Raw genomic sequence first — 19,577 nt, forward strand, 5'->3', positions numbered from 1 at the left:
TCTTTACTTTACCTACCTGCTCCCCAGCCTGATCTTCTTCAAAGCCTAACTCAAATGTTACCATTTTTTTTTTTTAGCTTTCCCTAGGTTGAATTATACTTGAGGTTTCATATATATTATTATTTATATGGTTATAGTACTTGCATGTTGTTTTGTCCTTTTACCCTTCTAGACTGTGAAGTCCATAAGCTTATTCATTTGATCCTCAGTATTTCAGTTAATTAATTTTTAACTACACTAATAAACATAAAAGCAAATGCTTGTTTAACATTTTCAGCTATATAGACAAATCACTCTGCCCGAGCCTGTTCCCTTCCCACAGGTAACTAATATTTCATAGTTCAGTGTATATTCTTTCAGGACTTTACATTTCTATGTTTATCAGTGTGTGTAGATAGATAGATAGACCTTTTCACAATAGTACACACAGAGCACCTCAGCTAACTGCATTGTTTCCTGGAGGGAATATATTGTTATTTATGTACTGACACTTTTTCCTCTCAGTACTCCAAGTAAGTTAGTTAAATAATAGGTTTTATTGAAATTTAGATTTTGTACATAACCAAATTTCTTTACTTTAGATTCTACACCCAGATTTGGAAGTAGCAGATCATGCTTTTCCCCCTCCACGAACAGCTTTATCCCACTCAAAAATGCTGGTAAGAAGTTTAATACTTAAATTTGATGTTTTTAAATAGAGCTGTACTTTTATTTGTATGGTTGTTAAAGAAGCTGAGTGTGGTGACAGTCAGATGTACTGCTTAATAATAAGTGTACCGAATTAGAAATTAGAACTGTCACTGACTGATCTTGCTATCTGCTCCCAGAGGATCCATAGGGCAGCACATTGACTGGGCTGCTGTTGCCCCAAGGAGGCAAGAGTAAGTTGGGCTATAGCCTGGAAAACTATGCGAAGTATTAAATGGAAAGGACCAGCAAAGATTAAAAGGGAAGCTTGCAAAAAATGGAAACACATATAAGAGAGTCAAGTTTGATGGGTAGATGAAAATAAGTTCTAACTGGAAGCCATGTAAGTAAGGGTTAGTATATATAATAAAGACCCCTTTAAAATTTTGCTCAGTGCATTCCTTAGACTTGAGCTTTGTGGCCATCAGAAGCCTTATAGAACTGGATACCTTTGATTAGTTATTTAAACATTCTTGAGCATTTCTTCATCCAGGAGTTGACCAAATAAATCTGTAAGTTTCCGTTCAGTTCTAAAACTATGATTTTATTAAAACCTGAATTATCAAAACCAAAGTCATACCTTATTAATATAGGAATAGATTTTTATAAGTTGGATAAACTTTGAAAGAATTTCATAAGCTTTTAAAACACAGTCTTTTGAGATTTTTTTCTTTTTTATTTGTGACTATAATTCTTTTGATGGATATAAAAATCAATTGACTTGGGAAAGATGTCCTTCTCTAACTTGGTGAAGAGGGAGACTGGCTTTTTCTGAGAGGAAAATTCGATCTACTAAAGGCAAGCTTTGTTTGGCTCACTTGAAAAAACAACTGTTTAACAGCCTACTATGTTCAACAATGTTATAGGCTAGATGCCTAACACCCAGGGCTGCCAGGAGTAAGACTTATGTGTAGGAAGTGCAGAAAGATTAATTAAATAATCTCTCAGGTTCTTTTCAACTTTTGTCTTTGTGATATTTCATTTGTTTTTTTAAAGAAATTCAGTTACCTAACTTGTTTTGTCTTATATTTTTTAGGATAAAGAAGTACGTGCAGTTTTTCTTAGATTATTTGCACAACTCTTCCAAGGGTATAGATCATGCCTACAACTTATAAGAATTCATGCAGAACCAGTAATACATTTTCACAAAGTAAGATGATAGAGTACTGTGTTGTATGTGTCCAAAACGTGGCCTCTAATTTAATAAAACAACTTAGCAACTTAGTTGTCTTCTTCTAGCCATGCATTTTGACCTTAGTTTATCAAATGTGTTTTTTTTTTTAATGTGGTTATTTTTTAAGTCTCTGCTTTGTATGATTAGATGATAATTTTTAATAACACTATGAAACTGACATGTTTTCTTTAGAGTTCACTTAATTTTAAATTGGTTTTCCTCTTTTTTTTTTTTTAAGGATTTATTTAGTTATTTTGGAGAGAAAGAGAGAGTTGGAAGAGGGGTAGTGGGAGAGGGAGAGAGATAATCTCAAGCAGACTCCCTACTGAATGCAGAGCCCAACTACACGGGGCTCCTCCAGCTTACCACCCTGAGGAAATGACCTGAGCTGAAATCAAAAGTTGGCTGCTTAACCAGCTGGGCCTCCCTGACACCCCTAAATTGGTTTTTCTTTTATTTTTTATTTTTTAAATATTTTTTTAAATTTTTTTATTTATTTATGATAGTCAGAGAGAGAGAGAGAGAGAGAGAGAGAGGCAGAGACACAGGCAGAGGGAGATGCAGGCTCCATGCACCCGGAGCCCGATGTGGGACTCGATCCCGGGTCTCCAGGATCGCGCCCTGGGCCAAAGGCAGGCGCCAAACCACTGCGCCACCCAGGGATCCCCTGGTTTTTCTTTTAAAATTGAGTGTTAATTTTTTGTTTCTTCTCCTGCTTTATCGACAAACTCATTTTTATTCTAATATAATATTTCAGGTATCAAAAGTCCTTTTTGAGAGAATATATTTTATAACCCCACATTTATGCATGAAGATATTTATTCAGTCTTTGATCTCTTTTTGTTTTGACCATTCATCCATTTTTAGGTGATAAATTATTCATTTTACTTTTTTCTTTCTTTACAGACAGCTTTCTTGGGGCAGCGTGGTTTGGTTGAGAACGATTTCCTCACTAAAGTTCTTAATGGAATGGCATTTGCAGGTTTTGTTTCAGAAAGAGGTCCTCCCTATAGATCCTGTGATCTCTTTGATGAGGTATAGTTCTTATCAAATGAATGCATATTTACAGACAAAATTGGACTAGTGGTTAAAAGTAAAGAAATAGTATTTTAATCAAAATCCTAAATATATTATAAATTAAATATCAAATAATACAAATGTTATTATGCTTATTAGATCTTGATATTTATAATGTGGATTTGAAAAATTAGAAAATATAAGATGTCACAGAAATACATTAAGTATCTTGAACAACTGAATTTAAATAGTTCATTAAAATCTTTTTGAAAAATTGACAAGCTTATTTTTTAAGGCAATAAGTACAATGATTCTTTTTATCAGTTTCATCGAGAGAAAGGTCTAGGTTTAATATATAGGTATGTGATTTCAAACTATAGTTACATTTAGTCTATTAGCATCATAAAGCCATAGTTTGGCTCAGTGGCATTCTTTTTTTTAGGATTTAAATTCATTTAATTAATATATAACGTATTAGTTTCAGAGGCAGAGGTCAGTGACTCATCAGTTGCCTATAACACCAGTGCTCATTACACCTCCTTTATGCCCATCACTCAGTTACCCTATTCCCCATCCGCCTCCCCTCCAGCAATCCTCAGTTTTTTTCTATGGTTAGGAGTCTTTTATCATTTATTTCCCTCTCTGATTTTGTCTTATTTTATTTTTCCCTCTCTTCCCCTATGATCTTTGCTTAGTGGCATTCAACATTGATCTGTCTCCCATAGGAGATCTTAAATGTATGGAAGGCAGATTTCATCCGTATCTTCAAGGAATTGGCCATATAACGGGAAAATTAGGACAAATGTGACTCCAAATAAGGATGCTCTTTTGTGTTAATCATGATTTACTTTAACACATCTTTCCATTTATCATTTAACTGCATTTACAGCAGCTCATTCTGGTGGATAGAACAATGAATATTATTCCCATTTCAATTTCTGAAAGAGCACTATATTGGAACCAATAAATCTAAAAGTTCTGTGAAGTATATGAAAGGAAAACACTCTTAGCACCTAAGATATTGGAGAATAGTAACAGTGATCATGTTTTGCTGCAAGTGGTTTTATTTTATATAAAGAATATAGGAGCCAAGTTCTATCCTCGGTTCCGAGAAAGATCTTTTATTTTCTGCAAAGATAAGTAATCACAGATAATGAATGAAGGGGCACATGCTGTGGTTCTGAGTATGGAGATCTGCACCAAATACCTTAGTTAGTAACAAAAGCGTTTAAAGACTTAGGAGAGATGCTCGGTGGTGTGTAGTTCTTTCTGATCAATTAATAATCACTGATCCCCTAATACCAACATTTAATATGATTGATCACTAACTAATACTAATATATGTATATATCAGCTTTTATATCCTGAACTAAGTAATTGATATATAATGTTTTATGGAGTTATATTAGATGCTCTCCAGAGTCCTTTCTAGTTCTCGAATTTTATTAGTCTCTAAAGCATTCTGAATAGTAACATTGGTTTATATACCTTACTTTTTTGTCTATCTAAATTCTCTTAGTAACTCATTCTGGCAGCTTCATCACAACTACTAAGTCAGATTGATTGCCTGCAGAACGCTTGCTTGCCATGATCTCTGACTATTGTTGTACATCTTTCCCTTGCCTGGAGTATCCTCTGTCTACCTTTCATTGTAACCATGGCTTCCTAGTTTTCATGGTCTGCTCTTGTCTCACCACTTCCTCCAAACTTTCCCAGAGTAAATGACTTGAGAGCCACTTAGTCTGTATTAAGTTTTATGTTAGGTCTCTAACTTTATGTGGCAACTTACCTTTTATAATTTGCACTTATATACATAAGATATACATATAGCCTCTTGATTGGAAATGATGCTAAGGCAAATGATGCTATTGAGTCTCCCCTTAGCGTTCATCCAGTTCTGTGTTCTGCCTACAATTAGGATTTTTGGTGTCTAATTTATGTTGTTACTTAAAAGCCAGTTGTGTAAATGTATATTTCAGTCAAAGACCTCAACGGAATGAAATGCTGACCTAAGTAATTTCTCCTTCCACCCCTGTTAGGCCATTTAATTTGCTTGAGTGTGCTTTTTTTTTTTTTTTTTTTTAAGATTTTATTTATTTATTCATGAGAAAGAGAGAGACAGAGGTAGAGACACAGGCAGAGGGAGGAGCAGACTCCATGCAGGGAGCCTAACGTGGGACTCGATTCTGGATCTCCAGGATCACGCCCCGGGTCAAAGGTGGCACTAAACCGCTGAGCCACCCAGGCTGCCCTTGAATGTGCTTTTAAAGAAAAATAGCATTTGCTCCTGGGAAAGGGATCCTTGTTTTCATTTAACCTAGGGCAGTCTACCAGTCTGAAGATTTAAGAGGCTTTGAGAGGCTACTTACATTGTGTATTGTCTTGTCCCCACTCCCGTCAAATAGGCCTGTTAGAAGGAAAGGTATATTTACCTTTGTTTGACAATCTTTCTGAATCTTGAACTAAAATAGGTGAAGTCATAGTTTTGTATGTTTGTCTTCTTTAGTGAATCTGTTAGTTTCCAGAAGGAAAAAATCCTATATTTTACCCTTTTTTAAAAAAATCATCCATCTATTTACCCTTCTTTCCCATATACATATTTTTCCTGTTAATATTCTTCTCTCTACTTCAAATGGATACACCCACACAGTTCTCTCTATGGTACACTAAATTAATTTACTGGGGGAAATGGATTAGAGTTATATAATTTGAGAGCTAGAAGGAGGCCAAAGGTCATTTTGTTTTTCCATCTGATAGTAGAGATGAAAAGACTGAAGCTCAGGAGTTTTACTGACTTGTTCCAAATCACACTGTCAGCAGAGCTAGGACTAAAGCCTGAGTGACCTGACTTGAACATTTGGTTCATGTTTTGTGAGTTAGGGAAGTGTTTGTAGACTTTCTGATCATCTGAAATTCTCTGAGTGCAAGAATTCTCCGTATGAGGCCTGGAAAATGAGAAGGTCTCTCCCAATTGCAGAAATGACTTTTCCCATGAAGAAATCAGGCCCCAAATCATCAGGGAGAGACCACCAAACCATCAAAAGACTTGACTGATTCTGTAATTCTAGAATAGAGGTGAAACCCAGCAAAAATGTAAAAGATTTTGTTTTAATAATAGCATGTATTTTAGATGCTTTTTGGTTTGAAAATTGTATGAAATTGTCACAGTTTTCTAATTTAGCATATTTTGGAGTTGATGTTTTGCCATTTGATTCTTTTTCCAAGTTGGTAGCTTTTGAAGTAGAGCGAATTAAAGTTGAAGAAAATAACCCATTGAAGATAATAAAGCATGTCAGAGAACTGGCTGAGCAACTATTCAAAAATGTAAGTAAATATATTTTAGATAGTCATTAATTTAATTTAATTTTTTTAAAGATTTATTTGAGAGAGCACATGTGTGTGCACAAATTGGGAGTGGGGCAGAGGGAGAGAATCTTTCAAGCAGCTTCCCCACTAAGCATGGAGCCCAACTGGGGGCCTGATCCTAGGACCCATGAAATTATGACCTGAGTCAAAAATCAAGTGAGGTGCTTAGCCAGCTGAGCCACTCAGGCATCCCAGATAGTTAATTTTAAAAGTATGTAATTATCTTATTTAAAAAACTAAGAAGCTTCATCTTTCTAGTAATAATCTTTTTGTTCTGACTTAAAACTTTTCGGATTATAAGTTACAAGATATTACAGTTCAAAGTGATTTTCCTGTCAATCAGGTATGCTATAAAGATAGCTTAATCATGGTTTTGCAGTCTGCTATGTGCCCTTATTGTGATTTTCATTTAGGTCTCTGTGTTCTTAAGAGCATACTGCTCATTTTTAAGATGTAAAGATTAGACTCATTGGAGACCAGAACTAGAATTGACCGATATGCTCTGCTTTAGTGTGGTGCAGTGATTGTCATCTGGATCAGGAAAATTGTTTGAGTTGTATTGTTTTGAGCAGATAGAGAGTAAAAAGCTGAAAGAAAGAAAACCAATTATTAAGTGACCACAGAAACTCAAGGATGGAAATATTCCTTGTATAGAAGAAATGCAGTAAGTTATAAAGATTGGGATGTGATAAAGTGTGAAGTAATCGTTTGGATGCCAAGACAGAAAAGAACCTAAGGTGATAGGGAGATTATGTACATGCAAAAAAAATGGATTTTGGCTAATGATTACTAGTCATACTTCCTATGTGTGAAGCCACCCAGAGTTGAAACTTTTACTAAGAGAATGGAAAGTATGGTATTCCAGGGGAAAGTTAAGGGAAGATGCATTTTTCAGGAAATATATTTAAGAAGGATTTGGGGTTGGTTATCCTAGTATTGTTTAAATTAATTAATTGAATAGATGGACCTTTTGGACATGGGGTCATCAGTCAGTGCTTTGTCACGTTCATGTGAAATCTGAGACATAATTGGATAAAAACAGGAATTCTAAATTGTGTTTGTTTCATATTATTCAATTATTTGTATATTTTATTTCTGAAGTTCTTTTAAAATCTATCCCTTTAACTAATACTCTACACTCCACATATAACTATGTCCAGTATAAATCTATTTCTTGATTAATATGCGGAAGCTTAAAAAAAAAAGTTCTGTGAGAAGGAAAATGTGCGTTCTGTACTGGTCTTTGCCATTTATGATGGCTGTGTAGAACTAATGTATTGCATGACCATGTGAGAAATTTCTGTTGACTTATTGTAATAGTGATGAATATTGAGTGTTTAGCACAGTGTACCAAACATGGGAGTAAGCACTTTTATATGCATCATCTGTAATCCTCATAACCACAGGTTAAGATAGGTGTCATTATCCCCATTTTACTGAGGATAATTGACTCAGGATTGTATGGCTATGAAGTGATTGAATCCAGATTTTAAATTCAGAAACTTTCATCTGTCCAATTCCTAAGCCTATTTTCTTTCTCTCCATTAGGCTGGCTCATCTCCAACTGGAAAAATAGTGATACTTCCAATGACAGATTTTATACTTCATTCTTTATAAAGCACTTTATCATACTTTTGCATTTGATCTTGTAAATAACCCTGTGAGATAAATAGGGCAGATGTTGATAGGTGAGGAAACCAGAGGTAGAAAGTTTTTGTCTTGCCCAGTAGGAGTGATTTACTGATAGATTTCAAAAAAATAGCAAAACATCCAATGGGAATCAGTGTTTGAGATTTTGGGACTGATCCCTTGAATAACTGTATGTTTATTTCTTAGATCTTTATAAGATTATTCTGAGCTGTAAAATTTTATAGCCTTTAAGTGACCAGAGCTGGGGTTTTGACACAGATTTGTGCCTGTTATATGACTAAGTACATCGCATATGTAAGGTACTGTGCCAAGCCACTCTGATGCAAAAACAAAGTAATTTCCTTTCTTGCTATCTTGGAACTTAAGTTTTGTGATAGCTTATACTACATCCTACTAATATGTAATACTACATATTACATAGCTTACACTAAACTGACACAAAACTGAAAACTGAAATAAATAATAGTTATATATTCTTTTTTTTCTCTTTAAATAGACACGTTATTATATCCATAGGTGATAAAAATCCCAGAACTACTGTTAGGCACATAAATGGAAACCCTGCTGAATATTTAATGTTATTGAGCTTGTGCAACCCCAGCATGTTTTTTTTTTTTTTTAAAGATTTTATTTATTCATAGAGACAGAGAGAGAGAGAGGCAGAGACACAGGCAGAGGGAGAAGCAGGCATCATACAGAGAGCCTGACGTGGGACTCGATCCAGGGTCTCCAGGATCACGCCCTGCACTGCAGGCGGCGCTAAACCGCTGCGCCACTGGGGCTGCCCCCCCAGCATGGTTTTGAGGCCAGTGACCTCTTTCTGTCTTCCTGTCTGGATGAAACCCAATCTTGCTGGGCATGATTTTCTGTCCTTGCTTCTAGCATCTTCCTTTCATTCAACTAATGCAGTTATTTCACCATGTTCTTTTCTAGATTGAAGTCTAATTTGGTATCTGTTTGGACTTTGATTACTTCTTCCATTACTTGTTCTAACTGATGTAGTTCAAGGTTTGTTTTCTGATTTTCTGCTCCAAGGGCTGAAAATCACTCTTCTCCAAAATAATATCTTTTTTTCACATTAGTAGCCTAAGACATTATTTGCTGAGCGGCAATCTCCTGCTGCATCTTGGTGACCATATATCCTTGTAGATGATATCTACGTTGGTGTCTGTGATCTTTTTTTTTTTTAAGATTTTATTTATTTATTCATGAGAGACACACAGAGAGACTGAGAGAGAGGCAGAGACACAAGCAGAGGGAGAAGCAGGCTCCATGCAGGGAGCCTGATGTGGGACTTGATCCCGGGACTCCAGGATCATGCCCTGCGCCGAAGGCAGGCGCTAAACTGCTGAGCCACCTGGGGATTCCCTGGTGTCTATGATCTTGACCAACGCAGCCAGTGATTTTTGCTTGCTGGGTTGTGAACCCATTTTCTTCAAGTAAACACACTAAGGCATGGGTATCAAAAGTAGAGCTTCTTGTTCCCAAAGGAGGTGAAATCTCTCATTTTGTGCTCCAGATCTCTCTTGGAGGAAGACACTCAGCTGTGGCACAGACAGAGGATCCTGATGTCCCTCAAGGGGCCCTTTGGGAAGGGATGGAGGTTCCCGGGCACCAGCACTCCTGGTGGACAGGAGGCTGGCCCAGGAAAGGCAGAGCAGTTAAAAATTATACCTTCTTAAAGATAAATGTAAAACATAAACAACACCTATCCTTTAAAAACAACACTTTTAAAGTGATCACCATGAGGGACTGTATTACTAGGTAAGAGAAGTATATTGCCCTTCATTTATTAACCCTTATTGGGCATTCCTCCCCATCAGTCTTATTCTATTCCATTTAGTTTAATCACTTCCATTTTTTCAGTATGTATTTATAGGCATCTGCTAGTGTGAGGCATTTTCTAGGTATACAATATCTCTAATATCCTTCAAAAGAAATACATGTACCTGATCAGTAAGAGTTTCAGAATATCCCCTGGATTGTCATCAGACTTTCTGAGATTCCTTCTGGTTGTAAGATTCTAAATTCTGCAAGTTTCCAACATTCCAGAAATCAATACATTACAAAGTTAAAAAGCAGAGCATGATGGTAAAGTTACTTTTTTGGGTCATGCAGGAAGTCTAGGGGAAGGAGGGAGGATGATCTCAAAGCAAGGAAAATAATCCAGATGTTTCTATTTTTAACTAGTCAGGGATTTTTTTTTTTTTTATCACATTCTAAAATTCCCTTTTGGTAAGCAAGAATCAACCATATAATTTGACTGTTTCCTTATTATTGGGTTAGAATTGAGACCTGGTGATTCCACTTAGATGTTTGTAAATACTTTGTTGCAGTGAAGTCTGGTATGTGTACCTAGTCTCTGTGCTTTGCTTATCTTTGAAGTACTCAAAAGGAACCTTAATTTCTCAGTTTCTTCTCACCACTCCTTTATATTGCTTTTTAGTGAGTCAGAATGTGAAAGATATGAGTTGGATGAATTGTAACTCATTTTGGGTGCTCTTTTAACTTTCTGGAGCTTCCTAATAACTAAGGAAAGAATTTGATGACTTAAGTCGAGGAGGGGAATGGTAAGTGGACATGAAGGAGAAGGAAGGAAATAACTCCATTTGAGACAAGTTGTGTTAAGCATTGGCAAGTTTTATACCATGAAGATTATCTGTCATTTATTATACAGCTTTTCTTTCCATTCTTAATTGATAGTACTGGGTCTGGGTCTGCTTGAGTTGGCTTTCAGACTCCTCTTGTCTATATGATAGCACATTTATGTACTTACTGGCTTTGTCTCTGTGATTTTCATACACACTTATAAAGGACCAGTAGCTATGCACAAAATGAGAATGTTAAGATAGGCCAAGATAAGAACTTTATAAAACCTCCATTCCAAGGCATCAAGAAATCAGTTGGACATGTATTTTACAGTTTTACAAAGTACAGTTTTTCTAACTTGCTTTGTATCTGTAATAGTACGTAAGTATTTGCTAGACTGTAATTTGACAGTTTTCTTAAAATTTAAAGGAAAAATGAGAAGACTTGGGGTTTCTTGCAGAATAATATGAGATTTCTATTTGTGCTGTAAGAATATTTTTTTTTTGCCCAGGATTGCAATGGATAGATTTTGAAATCCTAATGGGAGAACAAAGCCCACGTACAAGAATAGCCTTTGTAAGTCCCATAAGATCTATACCCTTTACATTGCAACATAAAGTTAAACTCACTACAGGCAAATTTAATCTACACTGATGATATTAGTACCCTTTGCTAACTGTAAATAAAAGGATTTTGTTATTGTTATAGGAAGGAAGTAAAATACTGTGATTATCTTTAGTCTTAAGTCAAAACATAAACCACTTACTTAGATTTTTGTGATGAAGTCCCTAACCCAAACATAAAAATCACACTTTTCCCCTTATTTATTTGTTTAAGTCACATTTGCTGTGATACAATTTACATATAGTAAGATTTACTTTTTTAACGTACTGTAGATTTTGACAAATGATCTTGAAATGAAAGTATTCAAAGAAATGAAATGAAACTATACAACCATCACCATTACAACAAGGACAGAACATTTTTGTCACCCTTCAGAATTCCTTAATTTGTTATAATCACTTCCTCCTACCACCTCAAGCTCTTAGTAACTGATCTGTTTTCTGTCTCTGACGTTTTTGCCTTTTCTGTAATGTCAGTATGTAGCTTTTGAGTTTGGTTTCTTTCACTTAGCATATGCCTTTCAGATTCCTCTTTGTTGCTGCATGTATCAGTTGTTTATTTCTTTTCATTGTTGAGTGTTATTCCATTGTATGGATGTATCCATTAGCTAACTGTAGGGCAATTTTGGCAATTATGAACATATGCAGAACATAAATGAACATAAATTTTCATTTCTCTTGGGTAAATATTTAGAAGTAGGATGCTGGGATATATGGTTAACAAAATATTAATTTTATAAGAAAACTCATAACTGCCAGACTGTTTTCCCAAACATCTATACCATTTTGCATTCCCACCAGCCATATATGAGTTCCATTTGTTCCACATCTTTACTAACATTTGGTATCATTGTTTTTTTGTTTTATTTTGTTTTTAGCCATTCTTATAAGTGTGTAGTATCTTAGAGTTTTAATTTGCATGTCAGCAGGTGAGTGAAAGTATAGGTCCCTTACCTAGTCATTACATGATCCTTCAGCACTTGCGAAGAGTATTTGTCTTAAAATACTCCATCTCGAATCATGAATTAGAGCATTGGTTCTCAACAGGGGCAACCCCTCTCCTCTAGAAATTTGGTGTATGTCTGGAGACATTTCTCTTTGTCACAGCTGGAGAGGATGTGCTACTAGCGTCTAGTACACGGAAGCCAGGAATGCTTCTCAATATCTTAAAATATACAAGACATTCACTATCCCTCTCACCCCAAAAAAGAATTATCTAGGTCGAAATGTTAATAATGCCATGGTACAGAAACCCTAGATTAGGGCAACCATCACATTAGATATTAAAGTCATATACCAAATTTAGTTGTATTAAGGATGCCACGTTAATTCAGTAGGATGATCATTAAAGGTCCTGTGAGGATAGAAAATTGAAAATGTTTCCTTGCATCAGTATTGTATTCATAGCTAGGCAAAGCCCAGTTACATTTTGTCAGTGTTCAATGACTTTGTCCAGTAATAGTATTGATTTCAGCGATGTCTGAAAAAATTTGTATAACATGATATTTCATACAACTCTATGAATAATTGGTGCACATTAAATAATTTTTTAAAAGATTTTATTTATTCATGAGAGACACAAAGAGAGGCAGAGACACAGGCAGAAGGAGAAGCAGCCTCCTCACAGGGAGCCCGATGTAGAACTTGATCCCAGAACCCCAGGATCACGCCCTGAGCCAAAGACAGATGCTCAACCACTAGAGCCACCCAGGCGTCCCAGTGCACATTAAATAATTATTAAATACCTAAATTAATACGGGGAACTTGGTAGCTGCAAACAAGGTCACATTCATTTGTCATGCACTGCTAAGACCAACATGTGGAAAGAAATATTTTCCCCAATGTTGCCTACTTGGGATTTCCAGTAGAGTTTGGGGCTTTTGTTTTATTTTGCTTGCTTTGCTTTTATTTGAAGTGCATTCTCAGCCGAGTTTTCCTTAAGCCCTAGGCATATTCTCATTTGGCTTGCCCCCCCCACCCAAAAAAAAAGAAATAAAAGAAAAATCCATGTTTCCAAACCAGATGGTATGTGTGTCATTCTTTCAAGTCTGAGAAAAATCACTGTACTTCCCATTACTATCATATATTCTCAGAGCAGGATTACAGAGCCTATTTCTTGAAAATCATTACTAATTTTAAAATTCCCTCTAAACAATAGTGCATTTTGCTGGCTTTTTGGGGCAGTTTATCTTGGTTGCCTTGGACAGAATTGTTACCGTGTTCACCGTAAGTGTTTAGTTGCCCGAATTCTTGGCTAGTAATTTATAATTTCATTTCTGTACAAAGATGAAAATTTGGCAGCTGCTTTATTTTATTGAAAATAATGAGTTTCCTTGTTTCCACAAAGATATTCAACAACAAAATCGGGCTGTGGTTTTTAATGAGCTCAGTAATCTTCAAGGGACTTGCCCAAATGCAGTTGAAACTCCAAGTAAGAACAGATGTTTGTTTCTAAGAATATGCAGAGTTCAGTGTGAGCCTTAAACTTCTCATTTTTTGTCTTCTAAAAAGTCATTATGTGACCAAGTTGGATATAAGGTAGCAAATGTTTATTTATATTTACCACACTGTCCGTTAGAGGGCAGCAGTATACAGACACAGTGACCAGAAAACCAAGTATTAGTGTTTCAGGAGCATGAGTCATTTTTGCTTTTGCATCTTTTAAACACAAATTGAATATAATTTAGTAACTTTATCCCATAATCTGAATTTTTATGTAGACTATCCATACAACTACAATAAGCCTCATCTTTGAACTTTGTTTTAAAATGATTAAAAAATGCTTTTTAGTCTTAATTGTGTATAGATTTGGTTTATAATATTTCAAATCACTTATGAGAAGAAAAACACTATTAGCAACTAATGGCAATGTCTTTTCTTTAATAAGTGATTCCTGTTTTAAACCTTACTGACTACAGTTATTGTTGTTGTTAAAATATAAGTAGCTGGTGATATGATAAGAGTCTTGGGAAAACAACATGATTTCAGTTTTAGAGGCATGGTGTCATACCAAAGAATATGTAATGAATAACTATTTTTCAAATGAATGTACTCTAAATGTTTGAAAAAAGCTTTCATATTTATTCTGTGTGTGCGTGCGTGTGTGTTTGTTATAAAAGGCTTCCTATAACAACTCATTTTGTCCTCACAAGAACCTTATGAAGTAGATTCTGTAGAATTATCTAGATTACAGATGAGGAAACTAAAACACAAGTGGTGAGTGAATTGACACTGCAATTGACACTGCATGTGACACTGTCACATGACTGGTAAGTGGCTAAGCTGGAATTTGACCCAGAGATCTGACATCAAAAGACCATGCACTAAAAATACCTTGTTGTACTACTCTTTCATTGAATTGTCTGACCTTTCCTCTGAATTGTAGTGCCACCTGTGTTACATTTTTACACATAGTCCTGTTTTGGGCTCTTTATTCCATTAGCCTTTTTAATCCTTACTCATACCAGTTGCCATACTATATTAATCATTACAGGTTTACATAAATTTTAATATCTAGGAAGTTTGACTTTTCCATTTACTCTTCTTCAGAATTATCTGGACTATTTTGGGATCTCTATTCTTCCTTACAAAATTTAAGATGAACCTATCACATTGCAGGATTTTTACTAGAAATAATATATGTATCCTTAATTTTCTAAATAACCTTAAGTCTTAGAACAAGATTGAAGAATATATACATTAAGAGAGATGGATAAAATATAGTTAGAAAAGATACTAGCATCACTAAGTTTTATTTTCTACCTTTATTTTCCATGTTTTAAAATTTGTTACAATGAATATTATTTACATCATGGAAAATAAAGTTTTAAATTTTATTATAAAGAAAATAAATGTAAATAGAATCAGAAGTAATGAAGAATATATTTTGTTTTTTAAAAAAGATTTTATTTATTTATATAACAGAGAGAGAGAACACAAGCAGGGGGAGCAGCAGGCAGAGGCAGAGGAAGAAGTAGGCTTCCCGCTGAGCTGGGAGCCCAATATGGGGCTCAGTCCCTGGACTCTGGGATCATGACCTAATCCAAAGGCAGACGCTTAACCAACTGAGCTACCCAGGTGCCGCTGAATAATGTACTTTAAATGATTCTGATTCAGACCCTCAAAATCCACATGAATTACCTTTCTAGCCTGAAAAAAACTACCAACAAGTTTTAGAAAACTGGTATTTGTAACTTTAAGAAAATATCTTAGCCATTGTGTCTGAAGAACAGAGAAAAACAAACATACTACTTTTGAAAAGGACAGTTTCAGAAACTACAGACCAGTGAGTTTGGTGTTAATCTAGGCATAATTTTAGAACAGTTTTTTCAGCATATAGTGTAGAAAGTAGTGATCATGAAGACTTGGAGAGATATTTATTTATTTATTTATTTATTTATTTATTTATTTATCTATCTATCTATTTATTTACTTATTTTCCCCTGCCTTTACTAAAAATACAAAGGGAAAATACAAAGTAATGAAAGTTACTTTGGCAAGAACAAGTTTTATATCTGACTTCACCTTCTTGGGAACCTTGTAAGAGACGCCTAAGTATATTACTTAGGCAAAGTTACATACCAAGCATTACATAATAAGTAGAACAAAAACTAGAACCCAGGCTTTTTTACACTTAAAAGAGTATTAATTCCATTGTGTTGCTGAGATATGCTACCTGTATCATCTACCTTGACCCAACCGTTTCTTTATCTGGGTCTAGGCCAAATAATCATAAAGAATTGTGGGGAACTGCTCTAGTAGGTGATGACAGATGTCCATTTTAACTGTATGGAGAACATATACAGTAGTGTTGAGCTTAATCTACAATATGAATAACAGGTTCAGGGGGAAAGAGAATTTCCTGGTTGCAAAGAATAATGGTGGTAAAGCAGCTTCCCTAGATAGACAATGTTATTAAAGGATGGATTCCATTCTGCCTATAGTATTTGAAATATAATCCTACTTAACTGAGTGGCTGGATAAAAATTGACACCAGCCTTAAGGGTCTATGTAAATATTAACTGACACATTTAATTCAATTATTGCAAGCCTAGTAAGTGTTCAACATTGTGTCCCACTCTTTGGAAAACAATAGAAAGTAGTTTACGGTGCCTGCTATGTGCCAGGCAGTTTCTGGATACAACAGGTATACAGCAGAAGACAAAAAATATTTTTTGATTGGCTGAAATGTTGGCCCTTGCAGAGCTTCATTTTAGTAAGAGAAGGGTAGACAATAAACAAGTAAAATTTGTAGTATATGAAAAAGTGGTAAGTACTAAGGAAAAAAATATAAGAGGAAAAAGGAGTGTGTTAGGGGGGGTATAGTTTAGGTAGGGTGGCCAAGAAAGGTGGCATTTGAGCAAAGAAATACAGGAAGGAATAGAGGTTACTGTTCAAATTGTAGGGAGATGGGCAGAAGGAATGGTTAAGTGCAAAGGCCTTGAGGGGAGAACAAGAAGGTCTCCATGGCTAGAGCAAAATGAAGAATAGAGTCTTCATGTAAATTATTTTGTAAATTATTTTAGGAAGTTTGGATTTTACTCTCAGTCAGATGAAGAGCTAGTTTGAATAGAGTATGTGATGAATGAGTAGAGTAGGTGATGGTTTGACATATTTTTAAGATCATTCTGCAGTGTTAAGGATAGAGTAAGGGAAGGAGCAAGGGTGGAAGCAGAGAGACTGTTCTGTGGTAATATAGAGATGTTGACATGAACCACAGTGTTGTTGAAAAGTGGTCAAGTTATGGACATATTTGAAAGGCAAAGTCTGAAAGATTTATAGAAGAATGGATAATTAGGTATTAGAGAAGGGCATTAAAGATGTCTCTAAGCTTTTCACCTGAGTAGAAAAATAAATATGCCTTTTACTGAAGTGGGGAAGACTATAGAAAGCAGATTTGGAAGAGTAAGTGCTCCATTTTGGACGTATATTTAAGATGTAATTTTAAATCCAAATGGAAATACTATGTGTGGATAGGTGAATATTTGGGTATGGCATTCAAGAGAAAACTCAGTGGGGGATAAAAATTTATGATCATTGGCATTTTTATGGTTTAAATACTGAGAATGGAAGCTGTCACCAAGGAAGTAAGTAGAAATAGAAAAGAGGCCCAAAGACTGAACCCTGGGCTCAGATAATAATTCTGAGTAGACAGGTGAAAAGTAGACAAAGATATAGCAAGAAGACCTAGAAACCAAGTGTGAAAGTGTTCATGGAAAAGGAATAACAGTGATCAGCTGTATCAGATGCTACTGATAGGTCATATAAGAAGTAAGACTCTGGTTCTCTTTATGGCATGTATCTGAATTATGTATAATCACTCATCTGTCTGATTTCAGTTTGTGGCCCTCTGAGCTCCCACTCTCTAGCTGGCAGTCTACCATTGTTATTTTAACTTCTGGTTAATTATACCTGTTTGATGTTGCAGGAGAATCCCAACCCTCATATGGCATTCCAGAAAGTTCCACGTCCAACAGAAGGATCCCACTTGCGAGTTCATATTCTTCCTTTCCCAAAGATTAATGAAACTCGGGTACAGGAATTAATACAGGAAAATCTTGCTAAGAACCAGAATGCACCTCCTGCTTCACGAGTGGAAAAGAAATGTGTTGTGCCAGCAGGTCCACCTGTTGGTATGTATTTATCTGGGATTTTTTTTTGTTTTGTTTTAGAAATAAACCTTTTATCAAGATATAAGACACAAAATTGAAAGTGTACCACTTAACAAATCTTTACAAAGTAAACAAACTTGCGTGACCAGAATTGGAGCATTGTCAACATTCAGAAATATCGTTCCATTCACTGTCTCTCACAAACAGTAACCATTAACCCAGAAAAGAAAAATTGTTTCTTTTTAAAAAAACAGCCATATTGAGATAGAAGTCACACACCACAAAACTCGCTCTTTAGTACTCACAATTCCCTGATTTTTAGCATATCCCAAAGTTGTGCACTCATTTTCACTAATTTCAGAATGCTTTCATTATGCCAAATAGACATACCCCATACCCATTAGCAGTCGCTCCCCATTATCCCCAAAACCAGCCCTTCCCTAGCATTAGGCAATAATCTTTCTATCTTTATAGATTTACCTATTCTAACATTTTATATACATGGAGTTATACAGTATGTGATCTTTTGTAACTGGCTTCTTTCACTTAGCATATTTTCAAGGTTCATCTTTCTGGCATGCGTTAGTACTCCATTGCTTTTTATGGCTGAATAATATTCTATTGTATAGATATGTGTGTGTGTATGTATATGTATACATATGTTTATATATATATATATATATATATATATATATATATATATATATTCCTTTTCAGATTTACATGTTTAGCGTGCAGAATGATCTCTTCTCTAATTACATCTCTATTCCTTATCAAGTGTCCTTTCATTGTTTTGATCATTTTATTTTAGTTTTTTAAAGATTTTTTTATTTTATTTCAGAAGGAAAGAGCAGAGTGAGGGAGAGAATACAAGTTGAGGGGAGGGATGGAGGGAAGGGGAGAAGCAGACTCCCCACTGAGCAGGAAGCCTCATGTGGGGCTCCATCCCAGAGTTCTGGGATCATGACCTGAGCTGAAGGCAGACGCTTAACTGACTGAGACACCAGCTTCCCCTGATTTGATCATTTTAAATGAATTGTGTCTAGGATTTAAAATCTTAGCCAAGCATAGATAGATACATGGCTACCAGAAAAATATAGTGATTTTTTCCTTAAACATTTAAACATTGTTCTTTAAATCCTACTTTGATATATTACTTAGAATATATAATATATATAATTTTTTTTTAAATTATTTTTTACATTTTGTTACCTGTTCACCAATTGGTGGATAGTTGGGTTGTTTCTCCTTTTTGGCCACCATTTTAAGAATGCTGCTGTGAGCATTCATTTGTAAGTTTTTGTATGTATATATGTTTTCAATTCTCTCAGGTATATACATGGGTGTGGAATTGCTGGGTCATATGGTAAACCTATGTTTAATGTTTTGAGGAACTGCCAGAGAGTTTTCCAAAACAGCTGCATCATTTTACATTCCAACCAGTAATGTATGGGCATTCTGATTTCTCCATATGCACTAATGTTGTAGAGCATCCTTTTATGTACTCACTTACCATTTTTATATCTTCTTTGGAGAAATATGTATTTAGATCCTTTATTCATTCTTAATTGGGCTACTTGCCTTTTATTATTAATTCATAAGAGTCCTATATATATTTTGTATACAAGTCCCTTATCAGATAATATAATTTGCAAATATTTTTTCCCATCCTATGGGTTGTCTTTCTTTATTGATTTTCATCTTCTTTTTTAGCTATTGAGAGAGTTGTGTTCAGGTCTCTGGTTATAATAGTAAAATTGCCTATATCTCATTTTAATTCTATCCATATTTTTCTTCATATATTTTGAAGATGATTTATTGGATGCAGATATATTTAGAAATATTATAGCGTCCTGGTGA

General features: G+C 35.1%; 1 protein-coding gene across 3 annotated transcripts in view; it reads left to right on the forward strand.

Annotated features, from left to right (window-relative positions):
• SBF2 (SET binding factor 2) overlaps nucleotides 1–19,577 on the forward strand; it is a 466,812-nt gene that overhangs the window by 264,199 nt on the left and 183,036 nt on the right. For all 3 annotated transcript variants that reach the window (XM_072725665.1, XM_072725663.1, XM_072725664.1), the window contains exons 10-14: nucleotides 582–659; nucleotides 1,724–1,837; nucleotides 2,768–2,896; nucleotides 6,104–6,202; nucleotides 17,534–17,738. In XM_072725665.1, coding sequence (XP_072581766.1) covers nucleotides 582–659; nucleotides 1,724–1,837; nucleotides 2,768–2,896; nucleotides 6,104–6,202; nucleotides 17,534–17,738 — 625 coding nt within the window. The remainder of the gene's footprint in view (nucleotides 1–581; nucleotides 660–1,723; nucleotides 1,838–2,767; nucleotides 2,897–6,103; nucleotides 6,203–17,533; nucleotides 17,739–19,577) is intronic.

The sequence above is a fragment of the Vulpes vulpes genome, chromosome 11, assembly GCF_048418805.1.
Source record: "Vulpes vulpes isolate BD-2025 chromosome 11, VulVul3, whole genome shotgun sequence".
NCBI lineage: Eukaryota > Metazoa > Chordata > Mammalia > Carnivora > Canidae > Vulpes > Vulpes vulpes.